The sequence below is a fragment of the Carcharodon carcharias genome, chromosome 30, assembly GCF_017639515.1.
Source record: "Carcharodon carcharias isolate sCarCar2 chromosome 30, sCarCar2.pri, whole genome shotgun sequence".
Taxonomy (NCBI): Eukaryota; Metazoa; Chordata; class Chondrichthyes; order Lamniformes; family Lamnidae; genus Carcharodon; species Carcharodon carcharias.
In genome coordinates, this window is record NC_054496.1 from 10,546,733 (window position 1) to 10,572,844 (window position 26,112).

The 26,112-nt window shown below is 51.5% G+C and overlaps 1 protein-coding gene across 2 annotated transcripts in view; it reads right to left on the minus strand.

Annotated features, from left to right (window-relative positions):
- Positions 1–26,112, minus strand: part of LOC121271150 (collagen alpha-1(XI) chain-like) — a 318,218-nt gene that overhangs the window by 92,247 nt on the left and 199,859 nt on the right. For both annotated transcript variants that reach the window (XM_041176909.1, XM_041176910.1), the window contains 4 exons: positions 24,526–24,633; positions 10,891–10,944; positions 9,829–9,882; positions 8,668–8,775 (listed from right to left, as the gene is read on the minus strand). In XM_041176909.1, coding sequence (XP_041032843.1) covers positions 8,668–8,775; positions 9,829–9,882; positions 10,891–10,944; positions 24,526–24,633 — 324 coding nt within the window. The remainder of the gene's footprint in view (positions 1–8,667; positions 8,776–9,828; positions 9,883–10,890; positions 10,945–24,525; positions 24,634–26,112) is intronic.

The window sequence follows — 26,112 nt, forward strand, 5'->3', positions numbered from 1 at the left end:
AGAGAGGGGGAACAGAGAGAGAGGGGAAACAGAGAGAGGGGAAACAGAGAGAGAGGGGGAACAGAGAGAGAGAGGGGGAACAGAGAGAGAGGGGGAACAGAGAGAGAGGGGGAACAGAGAGAGAGGGGGGAACAGAGAGAGAGGGGGAACAGAGAGAGAGAGGGGAACAGAGAGAGAGGGAACAGAGAGAGAGGGGAACAGAGAGAGAGGGGGAACAGAGAGAGAGGGGAAACAGAGAGAGAGGGGGAACAGAGAGAGAGGGGAAACAGAGAGAGGGGAAATGGAGAGAGAGGGGGAACGGAGAGAGAGGGGGAACAGAGAGAGAGGGGGAACAGAGAGAGAGGGGGGAACAGAGAGAGAGGGGGAACAGAGAGAGAGGGGGAACAGAGAGAGAGGGGGGAAACAGAGAGAGGGGGAACAGAGAGAGAGGGGGAAACAGAGAGAGGGGGAACAGAGAGAGAGGGGGGAACAGAGAGAGAGGGGGAAACAGAGAGAGGGGGAACAGAGAGAGAGAGAGGGGGAACAGAGAGAGAGGGGGAACAGAGACAGAGGGGGAAACAGAGAGAGAGAGAGGGGGAACAGAGAGAGAGAGAGGGGGAACAGAGAGAGAGGGGGAACAGAGAGAGAGGGGGAAACAGAGAGAGGGGGAACAGAGAGAGAGGGGGAAACAGAGAGAGGGGGAACAGAGAGAGAGAGAGGGGGAAACGGAGAGAGAGGGGGAACAGAGAGAGAGGGGGAACAGAGAGAGAGGGGGAACAGAGAGAGAGGGGGAACAGAGAGAGAGGGGGAAACAGAGAGAGGGGGAACAGAGAGAGAGAGAGGGGGAAACGGAGAGAGAGGGGGAACAGAGAGAGAGGGGGAACAGAGAGAGAGAGAGGGGGAACAGAGAGAGAGGGGGAACAGAGAGAGAGGGGGAACAGAGAGAGAGGGGGAAACAGAGAGAGGGGGAACAGAGAGAGAGAGAGGGGGAAACGGAGAGAGAGGGGGAACAGAGAGAGAGAGAGGGGGAAACGGAGGAGAGAGAGGGGGGAAACGGAGAGAGAGGGGGAACAGAGAGAGGGGGGAACAGAGAGAGAGGGGGAACAGAGAGAGAGGGGGAACAGAGAGAGAGGGGGAACAGAGAAAGAGGGGGAACAGAGAGAGAGAGGGGACAGAGAGAGAGGGGGAACAGAGAGAGGGGGGGAACAGAGAGAGAGAGGGGACAGAGAGAGAGGGGGAACAGAGAGAGAGAGGGAACAGAGAGAGGGGGGAACAGAGAGAGAGGGGGAACAGAGAGAGAGGGGGAACAGAGAGAGAGGGGGAACAGAGAGAGAGGGGGAACAGAGAGAGAGAGGGGACAGAGAGAGAGGGGGAACAGAGAGAGAGAGGGAACAGAGAGAGAGGGGGGGAACAGAGAGAGAGAGGGGACAGAGAGAGAGGGGGAACAGAGAGAGAGGGGGAACAGAGAGAGAGGGGGAACAGAGAGAGAGAGGGAACAGAGAGAGAGGGGGAACAGAGAGAGAGAGGGGACAGAGAGAGAGGAGGAACAGAGAGAGAGAGGGGGAACAGAGAGAGAGGGGGAACAGAGAGAGAGGGGGAACAGAGAGAGAGGGGGAACAGAGAGAGGGGGAACAGAGAGAGAGGGGGGAACAGAGAGAGAGGGGGGAACAGAGAGAGAGGGGGAACAGAGAGAGAGGGGGAACAGAGAGAGAGGGGGAACAGAGAGAGAGGGGGAACAGAGAGAGAGGGGGGACAGAGAGAGAGGGGGAACAGAGAGAGAGGGGGAACAGAGAGAGAGAAGGGGAACAGAGAGAGAGGGGGGGACAGAGAGAGAGGGGGAACAGAGAGAGAGAAGGGGAACAGAGAGAGAGGGGGGAACAGAGAAAGGGGGGAACGGAGAGAGAGGGGGAAACGGAGAGAGAGGGGGGAACAGAGAGAGGGGGGAACAGAGAGAGAGGGGGAACAGAGAGAGAGGGGGAACAGAGAGAGAGGGGGAACAGAGAGAGAGGGGGAACAGAGAGAGAGGGGGAACAGAGAGAGAGGGGGAACAGAGAGAGAGGGGGAACAGAGAGAGAGATGGGAACAGAGAGAGAGATGGGAAATGGAGAGAGAGGGGTAACAGAGAGAGAGGGGGAACAGAGAGAGAGGGGGAACAGAGAGAGAGGGGGAACAGAGAGAGAGGGGGAACAGAGAGAGAGGGGGAACAGAGAGAGAGATGGGAACAGAGAGAGAGGGGGACAGAGAGAGAGCGGGAACAGAGAGAGAGATGGGAACAGAGAGAGAGGGGGGAACAGAGAGAGAGGGGGGAACAAAGAGAGAGGGGGGAACAAAGAGAGAGGGGGGAACAGAGAGAGAGGGGGGAACAGAGAGAGAGGGGGGAACAGAGAGAGAGGGGGGAACAGAGAGAGAGGGGGAACAGAGAGAGAGGGGGAACAGAGAGAGAGGGGGAACAGAGAGAGAGGGGGAACAGAGAGAGAGGGGGAACAGAGAGGGGGAAACAGAGAGAGAGAGGGGGAACAGAGGGAGAGAGGGGGAACAGAGAGAGAGGGGGAACAGAGAGAGAGGGGGAACAGAGAGAGAGGGGGAACAGAGAGAGAGGGGAAACAGAGAGAGAGAGGGGAAACGGAGAGAGAGGGGGAACGGAGAGAGAGGGGGAACAGAGAGAGAGGGGGAACAGAGAGAGAGGGGGAACAGAGAGAGAGGGGGGAACAGAGAGAGGGGAACAGAGAGAGAGGGGGAACAGAGAGAGAGGGGGAACAGAGAGAGAGGGGAAACGGAGAGAGAGGGGGAACAGAGAGAGAGGGGGAACAGAGAGAGAGGGGGAACAGAGAGAGAGGGGGAACAGAGAGAGAGGGGGAACAGAGAGAGAGGGGGAACAGAGAGAGAGGGGGAACAGAGAGAGAGGGGGAACAGGAGAGAGGGGGAACAGAGAGAGAGGGGGAACAGAGAGAGAGAGAGGGGGAAACGGAGAGAGAGGGGGAACAGAGAGAGAGAGAGGGGGAAACGGAGAGAGAGAGAGGGGGAAACGGAGAGAGAGGGGGAACAGAGAGAGGGGGGAACAGAGAGAGGGGGGGAACAGAGAGAGAGAGGGGACAGAGAGAGAGGGGGAACAGAGAGAGAGAGGGAACAGAGAGAGGGGGGAACAGAGAGAGAGGGGGAACAGAGAGAGAGGGGGAACAGAGAGAGAGGGGGAACAGAGAGAGAGGGGGAACAGAGAGAGAGAGGGGACAGAGAGAGAGGGGGAACAGAGAGAGAGAGGGAACAGAGAGAGAGGGGGGGAACAGAGAGAGAGAGGGGACAGAGAGAGAGGGGGAACAGAGAGAGAGGGGGAACAGAGAGAGAGGGGGAACAGAGAGAGAGAGGGAACAGAGAGAGAGGGGGAACAGAGAGAGAGAGGGGACAGCGAGAGAGGAGGAACAGAGAGAGAGAGGGGGAACAGAGAGAGAGGGGGAACAGAGAGAGAGGGGGAACAGAGAGAGAGGGGGAACAGAGAGAGAGGGGGAACAGAGAGAGAGGGGGAACAGAGAGAGAGGGGGAACAGAGAGAGAGGGGGAACAGAGAGAGAGATGGGAAATGGAGAGAGAGGGGGAAATGGAGAGAGAGGGGGAACAGAGAGAGAGATGGGAAATGGAGAGAGAGGGGGAACAGAGAGAGGGGGGAACAGAGAGAGGGGGAAACGGAGAGAGGGGGAAACGGAGAGAGAGGGGGGAACAGAGAGAGAGAGGGGGAACAGAGAGAGAGGGGGAACAGAGAGAGAGGGGGAACAGAGAGAGAGGGGGAACAGAGAGAGAGGGGGAACAGAGAGAGAGGGGGAACAGAGAGAGAGGGGGAACAGAGAGAGAGATGGGAACAGAGAGAGAGATGGGAAATGGAGAGAGAGGGGGAACAGAGAGAGAGGGGGAACAGAGAGAGAGGGGGAACAGAGAGAGAGGGAGGAACAGAGAGAGAGGGGGGAACAGAGAGAGAGGGGGGGAACAGAGAGAGAGGGGGAACAGAGAGAGAGGGGGAACAGAGAGAGAGGGGGAACAGAGAGAGGGGGAAACAGAGAGAGAGAGGGGGAACAGAGAGAGAGGGGGAACAGAGAGAGAGGGGGAACAGAGAGAGAGGGGGAACAGAGAGAGAGGGGGAACAGAGAGAGAGAGGGGGAACAGAGAGAGGGGGAACAGAGAGAGGGGGAACAGAGAGAGAGGGGGAACAGAGAGAGAGAGGGAACAGAGAGAGAGAGGGGGGAACAGAGAGAGAGAGGGAACAGAGAGAGAGGGGGAACAGAGAGAGAGAGGAAATGGAGAGAGAGGGGAAATGGAGAGAGGGGGGGAACAGAGAGAGAGGGGGAACAGAGAGAGAGGGGGAACAGAGAGAGGGGGAACAGAGAGAGAGGGGGAACAGAGAGAGAGGGGGAACAGAGAGAGAGAGGGAACAGAGAGAGAGGGGGAACAGAGAGAGAGAGGAAATGGAGAGAGAGGGGAAATGGAGAGAGGGGGGGAACAGAGAGAGAGGGGGAACAGAGAGAGAGGGGGAACAGAGAGAGAGGGGAACAGAGAGAGAGGGGGAACAGAGAGAGAGGGGGAACAGAGAGAGAGAGGGAACAGAGAGAGAGGGGGAACAGAGAGAGAGAGGAAATGGAGAGAGAGGGGAAATGGAGAGAGGGGGGGAACAGAGAGAGAGGGGGAACAGAGAGAGAGGGGAACAGAGAGAGAGGGGGAACAGAGAGAGAGGGGGAACAGAGAGAGAGGGGGAACAGAGAGAGAGGGGAACAGAGAGAGAGGGGGAACAGAGAGAGAGGGGGGAACAGAGAGAGAGGGGAACAGAGAGAGAGGGGGAACAGAGAGAGAGGGGGAACAGAGAGAGAGGGGGAACAGAGAGAGAGGGGAACAGAGAGAGAGGGGGAACTGGAGAGAGAGGGGAAATGGAGAGAGAGGGGGAACAGAGAGAGGGGGAACGGAGAGAGAGGGGAAATGGAGAGAGAGGGGAAATGGAGAGAGGGGGGGAACAGAGAGAGAGAGAGGGGGAACAGAGAGAGAGGGGGAACAGAGAGAGAGGGGGAACGGAGAGAGAGGGGAAATGGAGAGAGAGGGGAAATGGAGAGAGGGGGGGAACAGAGAGAGAGAGAGGGGGAACAGAGAGAGGGGGGAACAGAGAGAGGGGGAACAGAGAGAGGGGGAACAGAGAGAGAGGGGGAACAGAGAGAGAGGGGGGAACAGAGAGAGAGAGAGGGGGAACAGAGAGAGAGGGGGAACAGAGAGAGAGAGAGGGGGAACAGAGAGAGAGAGAGGGGGAACAGAGAGAGGGGGGGAACAGCGAGAGAGGGGGAACAGAGAGAGAGGGGGAACAGAGAGAGAGGGGGAACAGAGAGAGAGAGGGAACAGAGAGAGAGAGGGAACAGAGAGAGAGGGGGAACAGAGAGAGAGGGGGAACAGAGAGAGAGGGGGAACAGAGAGAGAGGGGGAACAGAGAGAGAGGGGGAACAGAGAGAGAGGGGGAACTGGAGAGAGAGGGGGAAATGGAGAGAGAGGGGGAAATGGAGAGAGAGGGGGAAATGGAGAGAGAGGGGGAAATGGAGAGAGAGGGGGAACAGAGAGAGAGTGGAAATGGAGAGAGAGGGGGAACAGAGAGAGAGTGGAAATGGAGAGAGAGGGGGAACAGAGAGAGGGTAAACGGAGAGAGAGGGGGAACAGAGAGAGGGGGAACAGAGAGAGAGGGGGAACAGAGAGAGAGGGGGAACAGAGAGAGAGGGGGAACAGAGAGAGAGGGGGAGCAGAGAGAGGGGGAACAGAGAGAGAGGAGAAACAGAGAGAGAGGGGGAAACGGAGAGAGAGGGGGAACAGAGAGAGAGGGGGAACAGAGAGAGAGGGGGAACAGAGAGAGAGGGGGAACAGAGAGAGAGGGGGAACAGAGAGAGGGGGAACAGAGAGAGAGGGGAAACAGAGAGAGAGGGGGGAACAGAGAGAGGGGGAACAGAGAGAGAGGGGGAACAGAGAGAGAGGGGAAATGGAGAGAGAGGGGGAACAGAGAGAGAGGGGGAACAGGAGAGAGGGGGAACAGGAGAGAGGGGGAACAGGAGAGAGGGGGAACTGGAGAGAGAGGGGGAACAGAGAGAGGGGGAACGGAGAGAGAGGGGAAATGGAGAGAGAGGGGAAATGGAGAGAGGGGGGGAACAGAGAGAGAGAGAGGGGGAACAGAGAGAGAGGGGGGAACAGAGAGAGGGGGAACAGAGAGAGGGGGAACAGAGAGAGGGGGAAATGGAGAGAGAGGGGAAATGGAGAGAGAGGGGGAACAGAGAGAGGGGGAACAGAGAGAGGGGGAAATGGAGAGAGAGGGGAACAGAGAGAGAGGAGGGGGAACAGAGAGAGGGGGAAACAGAGAGAGAGGGGGAACAGAGAGAGAGGGGGGAACAGAGAGAGGGGGAACAGAGAGAGGGGGAAATGGAGAGAGAGGGGAAATGGAGAGAGAGGGGGAACAGAGAGAGAGGGGGAACAGAGAGAGAGGGGGAACAGAGAGAGAGGGAACAGAGAGAGAGGGGGAAATGGAGAGTAGGGGAAGGAAATTAAGAAAAAGAGAGAGAGAAACAGAAGAAAGAGAATGAGAAAGGAGAGTATGCGCAAAGGTGAAAAAAAAGGGAAAGGGAGAGAAACAAAGACAAGAAGAAGGAACCAGAAACCCAACATCGATACGCCCTAAAGCCTTTGTCAGTCAGTGACACGACTGGTCAGGGTGAATCTGTTTTAGTGATGTAGGTTGTAGTAATTACAGATTTAGTATTTAGTACAGAATTACTTTTAAGAATAATACTTAAGATCACATGACCTGCAGTAACCAATAGGAGAGTAGTGTGGGCTACCTCAGCCGTATATTCATATAAACCTCAACATGTTCAGTAGTGTAGAGTTAGAGTTGGAGGTGAAAACACGTGGGTAGTTGCTGCTGAATATGTTGCAAATAAACTTAATGTTTCCACCCAAGAAGTGTCTGCAGATCAGCTCTATCATTAATAGTAGCACTCGGCCACCTTTACAACATTGGTTAAGGGATAAATATTAATCCAGGGAGAACTTTCTTGCTCATGGGGCTTCAGCTTGATGTTAATTTGCCAAAAGTTATGACCCATCCATGAGTTGATATCAGACAAGCAACCAAGAATCAAACAGCCCACTGAGGCATGGAGGCTGTTTTGGGGGGTGGTAGAACTGGGTGCTATCACAATACATGTGGGAGTTGGCTCTGTGCCCAGAGACGGCATCGCTGAGGGACAGCATTAACTTGAAAAAAGGAGGGGGGGGGTCAAAGTCAGGCTTTGGGTAATTCTCCAAAGTGGGAACATGAACAGGAGGTGAAGACACACCAGGAGTTACTCTAGTTGCGTTGGGACATGTCATAATGGAAGTAGGTGAGGGCAGTGTCAGAGCAGACCATGGAGAAGTTATTTCTTTTTCATTCATTCATGGGATGTGGGTGTCACTGGCTGGGCCCAGCATTTTATTACCCATCCCTAATTACCCTGAAGAAGGTGGGGGTGAGCTGCCTTCTTGAGCCGCTGCAGTCCATGTGGTGTAGGTACACCCACAGTGCTGTTAGGGAGGGGGTTCCAGGATTCTGACCCAGTGACAGTGAAGGAACGGCCGATATATTTCCAAGTCAGGATGGAGGGAAACTTCCAGGTGGTGGTGTTCCCAAATGGTTCAACTTCAGAACACGGAAACAGGAAGAGTCATTCAACTTCTCGTGTCTGTTCTACCTTTCAAAGAGACCACGGCTGATCTGTATCTTAACTCCAGTTACCCACCTTGGTTCCATAACCCCTCAATATTCTTAGCTAACAAGAAACCTCTCAATCCAGTTTTTTTAATTTTCCACTGACCACCCCTGACAGCTATTCGACATTCGAGGCCTACAGCTTTTAAGGGGAAAGTGTTAAAGATGTACACTACTCTGTGAGAGGAGGTGCTTCCTGACATTACCCCTGAATGGCCGGCCTCGAATTTTAAGGTTCTGCCCCCTTGTTCTGGACTCCCCCCCACCAGCGGAAACAGTTTCTTCTCTATCGAATCCTTTAATCATCTTAAGCACTTAAATGAGGTCACCCCTTCGTCTTCAAGGGAGCGCAGGCCTAGTCAGTGCAGCCTCCCATCGTAATTTAACCCTTTCGGTTCCAGAATCTGATGAACCTGTGCAGCTGGGTGGGCAACACATTCCCCTCCCGCAACCCCCACCCCCACCAACTCCCCCTCCCCACCCAGAGGTGTGGGGTCCAGATCTGAATGCAGTCATTCACCTAGCGCCTTATGTAACTGTGATGTAGAAATGAGCTGTGCACCCTCTTTAAGAAGAGCAGGGTTACTGGACAACCTGAGCTGCCACCCACCCCCCTGGTTTAAGAGCTTGCACAGCCTTCTGCTCTAGTTTTCTCAACTTACTCCACCTTCCTTCCTCTTATCTGTTAATCCCCTCGATTTCCCAAATCTCCTCGTTCTCTTTTAGTGGTTTTGTGTAGATTTTCTCCACACAGGCATTTGCCTCCCATTATCCTCAATTTCTAAGTTGATACCAGCTTCCCCCACCCACCCCACTAACCCTAACCCTAAGCCCCACCGCCCCCCCCTCATTTTTCTGAAGGGTTATGGAACAAAGGCCTCTGTGCCGGCGGCTGGGAATTGTGCTCCCGCTGAGCGGAGCCTTACGTAGTTCAGTTACCTGAAGTCCAACAGGGCCAGAGGAACCTGGGAGTCCACGAACTCCATCGTCGCCTTTCTGTCCACGCATTCCCTGATAGCCTCTCGGTCCCGGATCACCATCAGAACCCTATATGGACACACAAATCACCGCTGACTAACTGGCGGACAGGGGGTAAACTGAGAGAGATATGTCCTGTGATTCCCAGACACTTCAAATGGTCACATGTTTAGACATAAAGGCTGGAACTTCCTTCGAACGTACTTCTCAGATCACACCAAGTGACGCGGACTAACGTCGTTGCTCGGTAACCCTAACTGTAACGCAGTAGTGAGTGATGTGGCATTCTGGATATATATGTGTACATCGGCATAACAATATAGTTCCTGACATTTGGACCGATTGGTCAAAATCATTCACACGATATATCAACAGGTCACAGCTGAACAAGTGATGCCCTAAAAAAAAAAGGCTGTTATTCTTCCGATCTCTCTCTCTTTCCTGTTGTACAGCCCAGACTGTACACTTAGCTCATAGCTGTGAATTCAGTGGGAGGTGTGCCTCAAAAGCACTGTACCACTTGTGGCACAGGGCTTGTACCGTCAGCCAGTGTACAGAAAGAGCAGCAAACATGCACCTTTCTAAACTCTGGCATGCGAGTGGCACAGGTTCTGTGCAGATTTCTCCGAGTCGCTGCTCAAAGTTAAACAAATTCAGTCATCGAGATTGTCCTGATCAAACCATGAAACTTAGAGCAACCTTGTTAGCATCATGATCTGCTCCAGTACAATAAGCCTCACCTTAATTAAATTCGGAACCACACCCCACCGCACCCCCCCCACCCCCTCCTCAAACAAGGCCCTTGCAAAGAAAGATCACATATGACTGGGAATCTAGCCAACATGCCTTGAAATGTAGTCTTCCTTTGGAGACACTAATCTGGAAAATATCGAGCTGAAACTTGACCTATAATTTCAACTCGCGTCACAATTCCGGCTTTATCGGGCTATGTCACTCTCGGATCTCTTTTTCTGACCTTGACACTTGACCTCAGTACCAGGCTGTACTAGCAGTCTTATTGGCCCATTATGTGGAGCATATAAATGAATGTGCAAGCATATCATAGACCGACCCTCAGCCGAGCAGCGAAGGGGAAGAAATTCAAATGCAATTAATACTTACAATGGGACCAGGGTGTCCAATTGGGCCTTGTATTCCTATAGGCCCTGGGGGACCCTGTAATGGAAGAGAAAAGGTGTTAATATTAAATTAGAATTGATCCTTTAAACCTCATGCTGCCTCCAATTCAAGCATTAATCAAACTGTGACTGCAGCTGAGTTCCACCAACAAGTGTGGTAAGTCATGGCATTTATCTTTTCTTATATTCATTCATGGGATGTGGGCATCGCTGGCTGGGCCAGCATTTATTATCCATCCCTAATTGCCCTTGTTCAGAGAGCATTTTTAAGAGTCAACCACATTGCAGTGGGTCTGGAGTCACATGTGGGCCCAGACCAGGTAAGGATGGCAGATTTCCTTCCCTAAAGGGCGTTGGTGAGCCAGATGGGTTTTTACAGCCATTGACAATGATCAACATCAGACCGTTAATTCCAGGTACTTATTGATTCAACTTTCACCATCTGCCGTGGTGGGATTCGAACCCGGGTCCCCAGAGCATTGCCCTGGGTCCCTGGATTACTTGTCAATACCACTACGGCACCGCCTACCTGCAGAGAGCTGTTTTAGGATACACTTTGCTACAGAGGAAAATCCGAGCGGTCTCAGCAACAAGATCTCACGGACAATCACAAACTACACATTTTAGGGCTATTGATGATAGTGGATCTGTTCAAAAGCTCGAGTGGTCCAAATTTGGACAGAAAATAGCTCCCACCTTATTTCTTATAATACCCCTTTGTACTTACAGCATCTTTCCATATGTGCATTACATACGCACTATTTATTATTGCTATGCCCATCTGTCTCTATACAGGCAAAAATCCCATGAGCAAATCACCAGAAATGAGATGAGTGATCAGCTATTCTGTTTTCACTGAAGAATATCGGACTGGATCGAGGGAGAACTACCCATACTCATCTTCAAAAAGCGACATGGAATCATGAATGTTGAGCTGAACTATTGGGATCAATGGATGAGACCTTCTGTGGTAACAGATTGCATCTAATTATTAATTCAGTGCGACACACTCTTCATCTAAAGTACAGCCGAAATCGTTACTCACGGACTCTCCTTTGTCTCCTTTGCTGCCTTTTTGTCCTGGTTTACCCAGCTCCCCCTGTAAAGCAGAAACAGGAATGAGAGAGCAAATCCAAACTATCGAGGAACTTTCTAACCCCAAGACTCTCGGGCTCCAGGGCACATCTTCCTGACTCCTCATACTCCATTTACTGCTTCGATATATGTGATAAGCCTCAATTTCACCCCTCCCACCCAGCCACACCCACCCGCAGACACATTCTCCGGGCCGTCATGAGGGTGGAGCAGTATATGAGCAGAGAGGGAAATCGTCAATATTGTTAAAAAAAAAGGTGGATGTGATCACTCGACAGGAGCAGACAGGTTTCGTCAAGAAACAGTTAACTTTATTACAGAGCGATTTACAGATGCCTTCGCATTCGACCAGGGCTCTCATCAGGAAGTTCTGCCCCTCGGATTGTCCGCGCTAAAAGCTCACTGGTCAGACCCCACACAGTACATCACATGACCCCTGATCTTAGAAGGGAGGGGCTATATCGTCAGTTCCCACCCCCCTTTAGTTTTTTTTAACAAATTCTATTTACAGGAAAACATTTGAACAATGCAATACAATTTCAGGTGCTCTGTGGTGCTCTTCTTATGCGGCTAGAGCGGCGTAGCTCTACCACTGCAGGTTCCTGCACAGGATCGACGGGGTCTGGAACCGCAGTATGAGACACATCATTGGAACTAGGCAGTTCAGGATTTGGCAACTCTTCAGGGATATTTGGCTTTTTTAAAAATTTGTTCATGGGAGGGGGGGCGGGGTGCATCGCTGGCTAGGCCAGCACTTATTGCCCATCCCTAATTGCCCTTGGGAATCGAATGGCTTGCTAGGCCATTTCAGAGGGCATTTTAAGAGTCAATCACATTGCTGTGGGTCTGGAGTCACATGTAGGCCAGACTAGGTAAGGACGGCAGATTTCCTTCCTTAAAGGACATTAGTGAACCAGATGGTTTTTTTTTACAACAATTAACAATGGCTTCAAGGTCATCATTAGACTTTTAATTCCAGATTTTTTATTGAATTCAAATTTCACCATCTGCCGTGGATCGAGAGTGTTGCCCTGGGTCTCTGGATTACCAGCCCAGTGACAATACCACAACAGCCCCGCCTTCCCTCAAATCGATCAGAAACCTCAGCATTTGACAGTTCTACTTTAATCACAGGTGGCTCACTTCATTGTTGGAATGTCTCTCTGGCATGAATGCAATCTACGTGCTTTCAGAGTTTTCTATCTCTCACTGTCTCTGAGACAATAGCTGCAGGAGCCCAACAGGGTCCAGTGCCAAAATTCCACACGTATGCCATGTCACCTACACCAAATGTGCGAGCTTTTCAGTGCACGTCATGGTTAAACTCCTGATTACTCTGGTTCTGCACCACCTTCCCCTCTAAGTTTGGAAACATGAGGTGTAGACCTGTACGCAGATTGAGTTTCATTAATAACTCCGACATTGCTGAACCTGTGGTCGAATGTGGTGTTGCACGATAACTGAAAAGAAACCGGGAAAGTTGCGATTCCAGAGGGCCTTCCGATAGCTTTTTCATACCAGACTTAAAAGGTTGTACTGCCCTCTCGGCTAGGCCACTCGATGAGAGGAGGTGAGGGGCTGTTTTAATGTGTCGGATTCCATTCAGATCCATAAACATCTGAAGCTCTGTGCGGGTAAAAGCAATGCTATTATCTGAAATGACAATTTCGGGTAGGCCATGTGTGCTCAAACTGTGAGGTAGCTTCTCGATAGTTGCAACTTGACTTGATACGCGTCCATCTGTTTGGAATGTTCATCTACAATTAACAATAAGATGGTATCCAAGAATGGTCCTATGTAATCGATGTGTAATTGAACACAGGGTTGACCAGGCCCCTCCCACAGATGGAGGGGAGCTGGAATCTCTGTTGTCGCTGAAAGTGGGGACAGTGCTGGACCAAGCTTTCAATATCTCCAGCAACACCTGGCCACCACACATAGCTCCATGCAAACCGGTTCATTTTTGATATATCAGGATGGGTACTGTGGAGCTCTGTCAAGAGCGTCTCTCTGCCTTGTGGTGGGACCCCCTCTCTTGACCCCCGCAACAAAATCCCACCTTGGCAGCTCAATTCCGTCTGTCTGACATGGAATGGTCTCAATTCTTCAGAGACAGGTGAGTTTGGCCATACCTTTTAAGACAAAGTCTCTGACTTTCAATAATGTTGGATCTCTGTTCATCCAATTTCTAATTTGTTTCACACACACACACACACAGGCGAAGAATCTGAGAAATGTAATAATCGCACTAATTCCTGTGGAACAGGAGTCTGCACAATACTGTCTGGCAATGAGAGACGATGGAGGACATCTGCAGATGCAATGTGTGTGCCAGGACGGTACATAAAAGTATACTCGTACGCAGATTATGTCAGAGCCCATCATGCTATTGGTGGGATGGCCTTGTCCTCGCTGAATAAACCCATTCATGGTTTATGGTCTGACACAATGGAGAAATGGCAACCATGCAGGTACTGGTGGAATTTCTTCACCCCGAATATCACCTTCCTTTTCTAGCTGGGAATAATGCTTCTCAGCTGTGGAGAGGGTTCTCGAGGCAATGAGCCTTTCTGACCCATCTTCCATTTTAAGGGAATACACAGCTCCCACCCTGTACGGAGAGGCATCACAAGTTAATATCAGTTCTTTCGATGGGTCGTGGTGTGCCAATAGACATGACGAATGCAACAATTCCTTTGCTTTCACGAAGGTTTCTTCCTGTTGTGACCCCAAGACCAACGTTGGTTAATTTTTTAGTAACGAGTGTAACGGTGCCAACACGGTTGATAGGTTAGCTAAGAAGCGGCTGTAGTATTGACCATGCCCAGGAAGGACTTGGATTCTGTTACACACTGGATGGTGATGGGGCATCTTTTATTGCCTGAACTTTATCTTCTATCAGATGCAAACCCATGACGTCCAATCTGTGGCCAAGAAATGTGACTAATGGTGCCTGAAAAGTGCACTTTTCCTTCTTTAACCATGCGCTGGCTCCCATGAACCTCCTTAGCACCTCCTCTAGCTTGGTCAAGCGGTCTGCCTCGGTTAACCCCGTGATGAGGACACAATTACCCGTACGAGTCTTTGCAAAAGGCTCTCCATTGTTCTCTGGAAGATTGCACACACCAACGAGACCCTGAAGGGTAGATGGGTGTAGTGATAGAGACCCTGGTGTGTGTTAATGGTTATGCACTCCCTCGATGTGCTACCCAGCTCCAGTTGCTGCTAAGCATGGCTCATATTCAATTTTATATAGGACTTGCCTCCAGCCAGTATGCCATATAAGTCATCTATCCTTGGGTTAGGGCACTTGTCTAGTTTGGCTGCCTTATTTACGGTCAATTTATATTCTCCACGGATATGTATGGTACGGTTAGGCTTAACCACTGGAACTATGGGCAGCTCGTTCCGAGAATTGAACAGGCCAGACAATGCCCAGCTTTTCTAACTGGCACAGCTCCTGGTCAACCTTTACTTTCATTGTACGAGGTGCAGGTCTTGCCTTGAAGAAACGAGGTGTCACCTGTGGCTCCACATCTATCCTGGCCTGCACGCCTTCTAACTTCCCTGGTTCAAACCGTGCTGTATTTTCTCAGAAGTTCTGGAACTCCAGCTGACTTTGGGCGGAACATCTCAGACCGGTTGAATTTGATCTTCAGTAGCCAATCCCGAGCTAAAAAACTGGGTCCTTCTCCTTTCATTATTATCACAGGCAGCTGGGCTGCCTGTTGCTGGTAAGAGACTGGGGCTGTGGCGATGCCCTTTACCTGAATGGATTCTCCAGTGTATTTAGCAGTTGTCCGCTCCAGATTTATTGGCCGCCTTCCTTCGTTAAAGGTACCTGTAAGTGTGCTCTCCCATCACTGTGCGCAAGGCACCTGTGTCCGCTTCCACTTTCAGCAGCTTCTCATTGCACTGTTACAGTGGTCGGTTTGGTCTTCATAGCAGTCACGTTATATAAGGAGCAAACATCAGGGGCAGCAGCTTCAGCCTTTGCTGTACCCCTTACTTCTACCAAGTTTGTCTGCTGTTTCCCAGACTACTTCAGCTTTGTCCGGCATTGCCTAACCACGTGGCCCTTCAGGTGACGGTAATGGGTGTTCTGCCTCTTTGAATTTACAGGCCGTCCGCTGCTCTGTGGTTACCCCCACGTCTGCTGAACTCGCTGCTGAATCATTTCCGCTAGGCTTTTTAATGTTTCTCACCGCGGACATTGAACCGCGCTTTACGTCTGCAGGTCTGGCTTTCACGCCACACTCGGTGGGTTGGGGGGGGTTGGGGGGGTACCCGGCCAACATGAAGGACGGCACCATTTTCCCACGTGTGGCATGGCCCGCGAGTCTCTCGCGGCACTTTCCATGGCAAGGGAGATTTCTAGGGCGCGCTTAAAGTCGATATTGACCTCGGCGGGTAGACAGCGCTGTACGGCATCGTCCCCAACTCCACAAACCAATCGGTCCCGCATCATCATCGATTCGTGCGCCCCCCCCCCCCGCCTCCCCAGAGTTGCAGTGTTCTGTTAACTGCTTGAGGTTGGCGACATAGGGTCGTGAAGGACTCCCGCTGGGGCCCTAACTCCTGAATTAAATTTGAAACACTGCGTTATTACGGATGGCTTCGGCCGGAAGTGTGTTTTCGCGAGGTCCACCAACTCGTTACCGGACTTGGAAATGGGCGCGTTCGGGGCTGTCGAGCTGTGAATGAGGTTGTATCTTTTACTGTCGCACACGCTCAGGAGGATCGCTCTCTGCTTCTCTTCCACGCTAATCTCGTCTGTCACAGAGTAAAATTCAAGGCACTCTACAGACCGGCTCCAGTGTCTTCCATCGTGGCATCATAGGGATCAATTCTGCCAAAGAGCGGCAGGACTGGTGATTGGCTTTCGTTTTAAATTTCGATGTACCCACAGTAACAGGGCGAGGCGCAGAGTCAGAGCTGATTCTACTCTCGTCACCAATTGTGATGACTCGACAGAGCAGGCAGGTTTCATCAAGAAACAGTTAACTTTATTACGGAGAGGTTTACAGATGCCTTCACCCTTGGCCAGAATGCATCAGGAAGCTATCTCCCCTCCCCACCCCATCCCAACCCACCCCCCACTTCCCCTCCCACCCCCTCCCCCTCGGCCTGGATTGCCCGCGCTAAAAACTCACTGGTCGGAGCCCCCCGCAATACATCACGTGACCTCCGATTGACAGAAGGGAGGGGCCATACCCCCAGTTACCACAGTGGACAACGAGGGTACCGTGATGAAATGTAATTGACCAGTCATTTGGTAGTCAATGGCCACTTGGAATTTCATCTCCTGGCATGATTGGATGGAAGCTCTTTTTCCGTCCAATTCGGCGACCATCCCTTGAGCCCAGTGATGTCCTCACTTCAAGCCGCTTTTCCAGGCAATTAGCTTCAAGTAGCTATCATCGTCTTTGTAAAGAAATACTTCTGGAGTCTCGTGCTCATGCCCCATGAACTCACTCCTCGCTGCAGCGTGATTTGACATCATAATTACAAATGAAAGAAAGTATTGGCGTTTACACAACGCCTTTCTCAACCTCAGGAGGTCCCGAAGTGTTTTACAGCCAGTGAAATGGTGGCAGCCTTCGCCCGGTATGGCCATGGTCTAAGCAATGGTTGTCAACTCTGTGTCGAGCGTTGCCTGCTGTTTCTCAGCCCACCGTCTTCCCCTGCAGAGGCTGCATGTCCCAGAGGGACTCCTCAACCACACCAGGCAATGAACCAAGTACTTTTAACGTACAATCACTGCTGTCGTATAAGGAACCAATTTACACGCAGCAATCTCCCACAAACAGCAGTAAGGTAACGGCTGGATAATCCGGGGTTTTTTTTTTTATATAAAGTGATATTGGTTGTGGGATAAATATTGACTGGGACATAAAAGAGGAGAACTCCCCTGCTCATGCGGGAGTAGTGCCATGGGATCTTTTACATCTACCCGGGTGTCAGGACTGAAACCCTAAGCCCACAGACCCTCGGGCGAGAGTACTTCTGACTGAACCACAGTCGACACTGTTCACAATCAAGCAGGTTTATCCTGAACGCTTTGGAGAGGATTTAGCTTGCCTGCACTTTCCAGAGCAACTTGCCATCATCCTGGTGGGAGGGTGTGGAGATGGGTCACAAACGAATAGCAGGTGGCCTGCATTCGACAGCACAGGGGGACTGAGACCCTCAACATTCTCAAAGCACTCAGCATTGCCAGATGTAACTAGGCAGCGTGCAGAACGATGGACCCTGTGCACACATCGGCAAACAAGGCTTTCTAAGGCCCCCAAATCTCACTTCAATTGAGTGACCCTTGAAATTAATTGACAATGTCGTCTAGCAAGGAGATGCTTTTTTCAAAGCAGGATGACTCTCTACATGTTGTAGGGTCAGTTTTTCTCCCACTCCTGTGGCTTTCCATCACCTCCCTACCTGCTGCTTTCACTTTCCCACAAGTGGACTTAAACCTTCACCGACTTGAAAATAAGAAAGGAACTTGGCAGGCGGCCAGGATTCAAATCTTTTACTCGAGAGCTTACACATGAAATAAATGTGGCAAAAGTAGAGAAGAGCAGATGTTACTCCATCAGAGACACTTATTGCAACTTGGGTGGGAATGTTACTAAGGTAACTGTGGTTATACACATTTTGCCCTATCTGTAGTCTGACCCACAACCTCTCTCGCTACAACCAATATAAGATCCAAGAGTAGAAGTGGGAGGGGTAACAGTCATTAACTTCACTTGGAACTAGAACAGAAAAGGAGCAAGAAACTGGAGCAAGGGGAACCTGAAGCAATAACAGAAGATGCTGGAAAAACACAGGTCTGGCAGCATCTGTGGAGAGAGGGACAGAACTAACATTTCTAGACTGTGTGACCCTTCTTCAGAGCAAGAGGAACATACCGCCACCACTTTGTAAGTGGGTGCCTGCCCAACTGTGGTGAACTATTGTGGTCCCTCATCTTGCCTGAACCCTAACAGCATTGCAACTTAATCTGCGTTGTTTCTAGAACAGGCTATATCCCTGGCTTTACCAGCAACATTACCTACCCGAGTACTGTATACTTCCACTTTGGTGATTAAGCCACTTTAATGCACGGTCTGTCCATATGTCACTGAGTGATCTCACACACGCACTTCCTACATGTTTGCAAATGTACATTAAAGACAGCAATGGATGGGCTGCTATTTATCACAGCCAATTTAGGCAGTTCATTCACGAGGTGCCTCTGTCAGATGGAGTGTTCCCATTGGGTGAGGAAAATGCCGCTTCATTGGTTCATGCCCGAGATGATACATGTATTCGGGTGGGATATAAACACAAGCACTGATCACCTGGGCTGAATGGCCTATTTCTGTACTCAATTTAATTTTATGTAACTAAATTTAACTTTGGTGAAGCGTTTCAAACCTAGACTTTCTGAGCTACATAAAAAATACAGGTTAATTCAGTAAAATCTCTTAAAGGAAACATATAGGCTGCTCTGGCCTGATAGTGCTTTATAACATTATGAAAGGGTTTGATAGGGTACGTAGACTTTGAAAAGAAAAATAATGGCCTGATTTTAACTCTGTGCAAGTGGATGGATTTTGAATGAGTTAAAACCTCAGCTGTAGTTTCCCACTTAGGGAGGAGAGCAAATGCTATGTCATTGTCTTATCAATGACATTGTTAAGCTTTGTTAATGTCAAGTACGTTGTTAAAGGAAAAAGGTGACGGGTATTTGAACACATATAAATAGGGGATATCTGGGACACTGGGGATATGAGGAGTGTTGACACTGAAGAAAGCCAATAAACTCTCTCAGCAATGAAAGGCTCTGTGTCTTAGTTTTGACTTCACCAACCAGCGTGGATCCTATTAACACACCAGGGAGGAATAAATATAAGCTAGTCATTAATAAATCCAACAGGAAATTCAGGAGAAACTTCTTTGCCCAGAGGGTGGTGAAAGTGTGGAATTTGCTCCCACAGGGAGTGAATGGGATGAATAGCATAGATGCATTTAAGGGAAACAAAGGTACACTTATGAGGAAGAAAGGATTAGAAGGACATGCTGATAGAGTAAGAGGAAGGGAGGTGGGAGAAGGTTCATGATGGGCATAGCATGGACCAGCTGGGCTGAATGGCCTGTGCCTGTGCTGTAAATTGTTTGCAATAAATCAAACACCACTATCCTGGTGGGGTCCCATGGCCAAACAACCTATAATTAATTTAAGAAAAACTCCACACAAGCTGGAATGCTAATGTTTAATTAAAAAGCCTTAAATTAACTTGGTCAATACTGGGAAGCTGAATCAATTGGAGCCATTGATTATGATCAAGTTAAACTCCAATTCATTAAACATGTAAAAGTAAAAACTGATCAGTCAAAGGGCTGTCTTAAAACCGATAATGTCATATATTGGATCAAAACCCCAAGTACTTCATAGAATGTTTGGGGAGGGCGAGTTCATGACGATGGGAAGCTGAATGTAATTGTTTTCTTCCCCCAACAGTTCTACAATGGGCAACAAAAACAAAAATAAAAATTGCTGGAAAAACTCAGCAGGTCTGACAGCGTCTGTGGAGAGAAGGGCAGAGTTAACATTTCCGAGTCTGTATGACTCTTTTTCAGAACTAAAGAGAAGTAGAAATGTGGTGAAATATATACTGTTTGGGGGTGGGGGGAAAACAGTTGAAGCTGGATAGAAGGTCAGTGATAGGTGGAGGCAGAGATTGCAAAAGATGTCATAGACAAAAGGTCGAAGGGGTGTTGATGATGGTGATACTGACTAACAGAGGTGCTAATGGTGACTTTGAGAGTAGAAAGCAGGGTGAGCAAGTGACAGATGGCCCTGGTGGGGGTGGGGTGGGGTGAAGGGATGGAAATAGGCTAAAAGGTGGAGATAAAACAATGAATGGAAATAAATTTTAAAAATAATAATAGAAATGGGTGAGAAAAAATTAAAATTGAAAAATAAATATTTGAAAAAAGGAGATCAAAAAGGGGTGAGGATAGAGGAGACAGTTCATGATCTAAAATTGTTGAACTCAATATTCCATCCGGAAGGCTGTAAAGTGCCTAGCTGGAAGATGAGATGTTGTTCCTCCAGTTTGCGTTGGGCTTCACTGGAACAATACAGCAAGCCAAGGACAGACATGTGTGCATGAGAGCAGGGTGGGGTGTTGAAATGGAAAGCAACAGGGAGATCTGGGTCGTGCTTGCAGACAGACCGAAGGTGTTCCGCAAAGCGGTCACCCAGTCTGTGTTTGGTCTCTCCAGTGTAGAGGAGACCGCATTGGGAGCAGCGAATGCAGTAGACTAAATTGAGGGAAGTGCAAGTGAAATGTTGCTTCACTTGAAAGGAGTGTTTGGGCCCTTGGACGGTGAGGAGAGAGGAAGTGAAGGGGCAGGTGTTGCACCTTCTGCGGTTGCATGGGAAGGTGCCATAGGAGGGGGTTGAGATGTTGGGAGTGATGGAGGAGTGGACCAGGGTGTCCCAGAGGGAATGATCCCTATGGAATGCCGATAGGGGGGTGAGGGGAAGATGTGTTTGGTGGTGGCATCATGCTGGAGTTGGCGGAAATGGCGGAGGATGATCCTTTGAATGCGGAGGCTGGTGGGGTGACAAGTGAGGACAGGGGGGACCCTATCATGTTTCTGGGAGGGAGGAGAAGGTGTGAGGGCGGCGTTCTGCAATGGGACAGCTTTTCACTGCCCTGATTGGTTCATGCTTCAATGCCCTAATTGGCCAAATCGGAATGTTCTGATGGAATGACCAATCAGGGACTTCCATGCACGTGCTTGTATGGAAGCTTTCTTTTCCAAGGGCCATTTCCACCCGCCCACAGACAGTAGCTCCAACGCACCACATGCACACGCCAGAGCAGTTTCAAACCGCTTTCATATGAGCATGTCCATGGAAATCCCTGACTAGCCAATCAGAGCATTTTGATGGGGGTGGCCAATCAGGGCAACGAAAAGCTGTCCCATTGCAGAACTGTTTGGGTGGTAGGGGGCGTGGGGGGGGTGGGTGTATGGGTTGGGTGGTGGGGGGGCTGCTGTGGGGGTTGGGTGGTGGGGGGTTGTGGGGGTTGGGGGGGGGTGTGTAGGGGTTGGGTGGTGGGGGGGTGCTGTGGGGGTTGGGGGGATGTGTAGGGGTTGGGTGGTGGGGGGGGGCTGTGGGGGTTGGGTGGTGGGGGGTGTGGGGGTTGGGGGTGTAGGTGGGGGTTGGGTGGTGGGGGTTGGGTGGGTGGTGGGGGGTGTGGGGGTTGCAGGGGGGAAGATTCATGGCCAAGCGCTCTGGAATAGTTGAGTCTTGTGATAACAAAAAACACAAAGGCAGCTGATCAGTTGAGACAGGCCATTAACTGTGTGTAAGGTGATGGGAAAACTACTACACGGACAATAACCGTATACGACTGATGGAAGTAAAATACGAAGCAAATCAGGTTGGGTCTACACCGACCATTTTTTCCTTTTAACCTTTCATGGGATGTGAGCGTCAGTGGCCAGGTCAACATTTGCCGCTCGTCCCTCATCCCCCTTCAGAAGGATACACAAATTTCATTTTAATCCTTCATCTGAGCACTGCGTCAGCTCATTGACCAAGCACTCCATTTAAAATGCGAGTGTGTTTAAATACAGGCTTTCCTCAGGAGTTGAAACCAGCCTGTTCATTAAGATTCACACAGGTCAACCAAACGTTATTAAGTTTATTCAGTAACGTTACCACAAATTAAAATTGTTGGGTCCTGGACGTTCAAGCCAAGAGCTCACCTCTGGGGCTGAGCTCCCTCTGTTGGCTACGTTTGTAATCACAGAATGTCAAGCCAGAAGCTACAACATGCAAGTTAACGTGGGCAATAGCGCATGGGATTACCTAGCGCGTCGAACCAGGAAACAGTCGTTATAGCTTTCAAAGAAGTTGCTTCTTTTTATTTGACCATGAAGATTCGCGCAGGTCAGAAAATAAAAAAAAAGATAGCTTGGCAAAAGAGGGGAGGGTAAACAAAATCAAACTCCTCCTGGCACTTTTACGTTTGATGAGCGAGGAAGAGCTGGTAACGCTCTTGCAGACAGGACCACGAGACAGCAAAGAACAACGGTCAGCACCAAAGGTGGACAGCAAACACTTACGAAGCAGTCAGATCAAACACACACTAGATACAAATACAGGCAAATTGCAGCTCACGGCTGTATTTCTGGTCTCTCAGCAACAGCCGGTGCCAGGAAAGCAAGCTGTGAGGGTAACCCGCATTGCAACATTCACATGTCAAATGGGAGAATTTCTGGCTTCACCTTTTAAAAGGTGGACCGAGGCAGATAGGAAACTGCTCCCCGATTCAGGGATAACAGGAGGTTTCACTTTAAGGCTGGTTATAATGGTGAATTAAATGTTGGAGAGTGGATAGAGAGAGAAGAAAAGGACAGAGGTGGGACAAGAGGGAGGGAGAAGAGTTGCAGATAGAGCTTGCATTACTTTTTAAAAATAATTCATTTATGGGAGGTGGGCTTCGCTGGCTGGGCCCAGCATTTATTGCCCATCACTAATTGCCCTCAGGAAGGTGGTGGTGAGCTGCCTTCTTGAACCACGCGGTGTAGGTACACCCACAGTGCTGTTAGGGAGGGAGTTCCAGGCCTTTGGACTAGCGACAGTGAAGGAACGGTGATATATTTCCAAGTTAGGAAACCTCATATCTCAGAAACATCTCTAGCTGCTCAGACAATGGAACTTCTTTGAAGCATGGCGACTAGTCATAGGGGTGGGGAGAGGGAGGAAGTGGGCAAACACAGGATTTATTTGGAAAACGGCAAAACCCTACCAAGAGCGGTGAGGTGATAGTCTACATAAATCTGACAACAGCGCTGGAGGAAGGACAAGGCATCCCTACTTTTCTTCAACTGGTATCCCAGACAATTTAACGCCTCACCTGAACCATTAGATCTGCTAAAAAGATTAGCTACCTCACCAACGCCGCACCCTCTCTCTGGACGATGCGCTGAGACGTTAGCTCAGATTAGATGCTCAGGTTCTAGAGTGGGCTTGAACACGCAAACTTCAGACTGCGCTGCACTGATGGTCTTGACGGTTCCGCGGAGATGAAAGTGGGTAGACGGTGGGAGGCCAGTATTCATGTCACCATTTTGTGCGTTCTGGATTCAGTGCTTATCACAACAGGAACGTTGTCCCCGCAATTTGATGGAGACGAGTTACGGGAAAGCTTCTAAACGTGATGAACATACGATCAGGCATCCAAAAATTCTCTCATCCCAAATGCTTTGGAGCAGGACTGATCTGAACAAATGTGAAAGAGGAGCTTGCTTCCCCAGTACTTCTTCCCACAGGCAAACGCGCCTGTTTCCAGAGCTCATCTGCCCTGGGACAGGTCACGAGCTGGAAGACCAGGGGCTATAGCTTGAGGGGTGAAGCAAGACTGACAAGGAGCCTCTCTGGCTCTTACCACCTGCCCTGGGCGCGTTGGAAGGAGTTCCAAGGCTGAGTTGAGTTGAGCGGCTGGGTTATGAGCCATCGAGTCCTGGGTGGGAATTTTGCCCTCGTCGGGCGGCTTCATGGTGGGGGGGCGGGGGGGGGGCGGAAGCCGACTGCCGCCCATGATCGGGACGCGATCTTAAAGCCTGCCCAGCGTGAAAGGCGAGCTGCAGCGCTGCCTGTGTGAGGGGCGATGTGGGGGGGGTGGAGAGCGACCCTGCAAGTTCAAAGCTCCCTGAAGCTGGAAGTAAAAAAGATTTTTAGAGATGTTAACACATCCCCTCGTGTGAATCTTGTCACAGGAGCAGGGACATGTTAGAAATTAGTTGGAAAATTTTTAATTTCATTTTTAATGACGGATGGAAACCTCGTCCCACCCGTGGATGAGGTTTCGCTAAAAACGCGAAGGCCGCTCGGCCTTTTTCACCCACCCCGCCTACCGTAAGGCTGGGCGGGCAGCGAGAGATTGACTTCAGTTAGATCTTTAATGGCTTCAACAGGCCTGTTAACTGTCACACACGCGCCCACCAACCGAAACATCGCAGGGGGCGCGCGATGATGTCCCCCCCACACCCCCCACGCCATCATTTTACACTCGATCGGGTCAGGCCCTCGCCTGCACGACAGGAGCAATATTCTGGCCCTGGCGTGGGACTCGAACCCCGAGCTCCTGCCTCGTTGGGCTGTCCCACAAGATCTCCCCCCAACTGCTGTACGCCACCACCTCCATTAATCAACATCGTCCAAGAATCCATCTGTGTAGAATATACTCACTTCGCAAATGAGAAAAATCTGGATATTAAGGGCGCAGTAAACCGTGAATAAGAATTCAGCAACCCGAGTCCAAGTTTGTAGGGATAATGCGAACATAACAGAAATAACTCCTTTCCCCTGGGTGGCGCTTTTAGTGTCCCTGACATCAAGACGTCACCATGGTCATCAGGTCTCCTGTGTTACCAAACTCTGGGAATTCACTTTAGCAACGATTCAAACTAAAGATGGCTCCACAACTGCAGCCCCGGCCTGTTAAAGTTAGCGAGGGTATACCAGGTGGCGCACGAGGGTAGTGTGACTGGATTACATATCAAAGAACATTCAATTTACCTTGTCCCCATCATCTCCTGGAGGACCTCGAGAACCAATGGCACCTGGTAAACCCATTGGACCCTGGACCCCATCATCACCTGCAGGACCCAGAAGGCCTTTGTCACCCTATAAGTGAAAGAAGAAATGCAATGGGTAAGAGATTTGTTCAACCTGCCCAGTGCTTAGGTACCTTGCCCATCTTATGTGTATCCAGTTTGCTATAGGGCAATGTAAACAAAGCCGCCTTCATACTAGCGCCAATGAAAAAGATGGAAATGTCTTAATAACAAGCTCACGGCCTAAACTTGTTTAGCAAGGACCACTTCAGCAAGGAAAAAAATTATTCAAAGTGAGAAACAAGAATGGGCATTCCCCACCCCACCCCATCCCACTCCACCCCCACCCCACCCCACCCCACTCCACCCCACCCCACTCCACCTCACCCCACCCCACCTCACCCCATCCCACCCCATCCCACTCCACTCCACCTCACCCCACCCCACCCCACTCCACCCCACCCCATCCCACCCCACTCCACCCCCACCCCACCTCACCCCACTCCACCCCACCCCATCCCACCCCATCCCACCCCATCCCACCCCACTCCACCCCACCCCATCCCACCCCACCCCCACCCCATCCCACCCCACTCCACCCCCACCCCACCTCACCCCACTCCACCCCACCCCATCCCACCCCATCCCACCCCACTCCACCCCCACCCCACCCCACCTCACCCCACCCCACTCCACCCCCACCCCACCCCACCCCACTCCACCCCCACCCCACCCCACCTCACCCCACCCCCACCTCACCCCACTCCACCCCACCCCATCCCACCCCATCCCATCCCACCCCACCTCACCCCACCCCACTCCACCCCCCACCCCACCTCACCCCACTCCACCTCACCCCACCCCACTCCACCCCCACCCCACCTCACCCCACCCCACCCCACCCCACCCCACTCCACCCCCACCCCACCTCACCCCACCCCACCTCACCCCACCCCACCTCACCCCACCCCACTCCACCCCCACCCCACCTCACCCCACCCCACCCCACTCCACCCCCACCCCACCTCACCCCACCCCACCTCACCCAACCCCACTCCACCCCCACCCCACCTCACCCCACCCCACCTCACCCCACCCCATCCCACCCCACTCCACCCCCACCCCACCTCACCCCCCCCCATCCCACCCCACTCCACCCCCACCCCACCCCACCCCTCCCCCACCCCACCTCACCCCACCCCATCCCACCTCACCTCACCCCACCCCACTCCACCCCCACCCCACCCCACTCCACCCCCACCCCACCCCACCTCACCCCACCCCACCTCACCCCACCCCACCTCACCCCACCCCACCCCACCCCACCCCATCCCACCCCACTCCACCCCACCTCACCCCACCCCATCCCACCCCACTCCACCCCCACCCCACCCCACCTCACTCCACCCCACCCCATCCCACCCCACTCCACCCCCACCCCACCTCACCCCACTCCACCTCACCCCATCCCACCCCACTCCACCCCCACCCCACCTCACCCCACCCCCATCCCACCCCACTCCACCCCCACCCCACCTCACCCCACCCC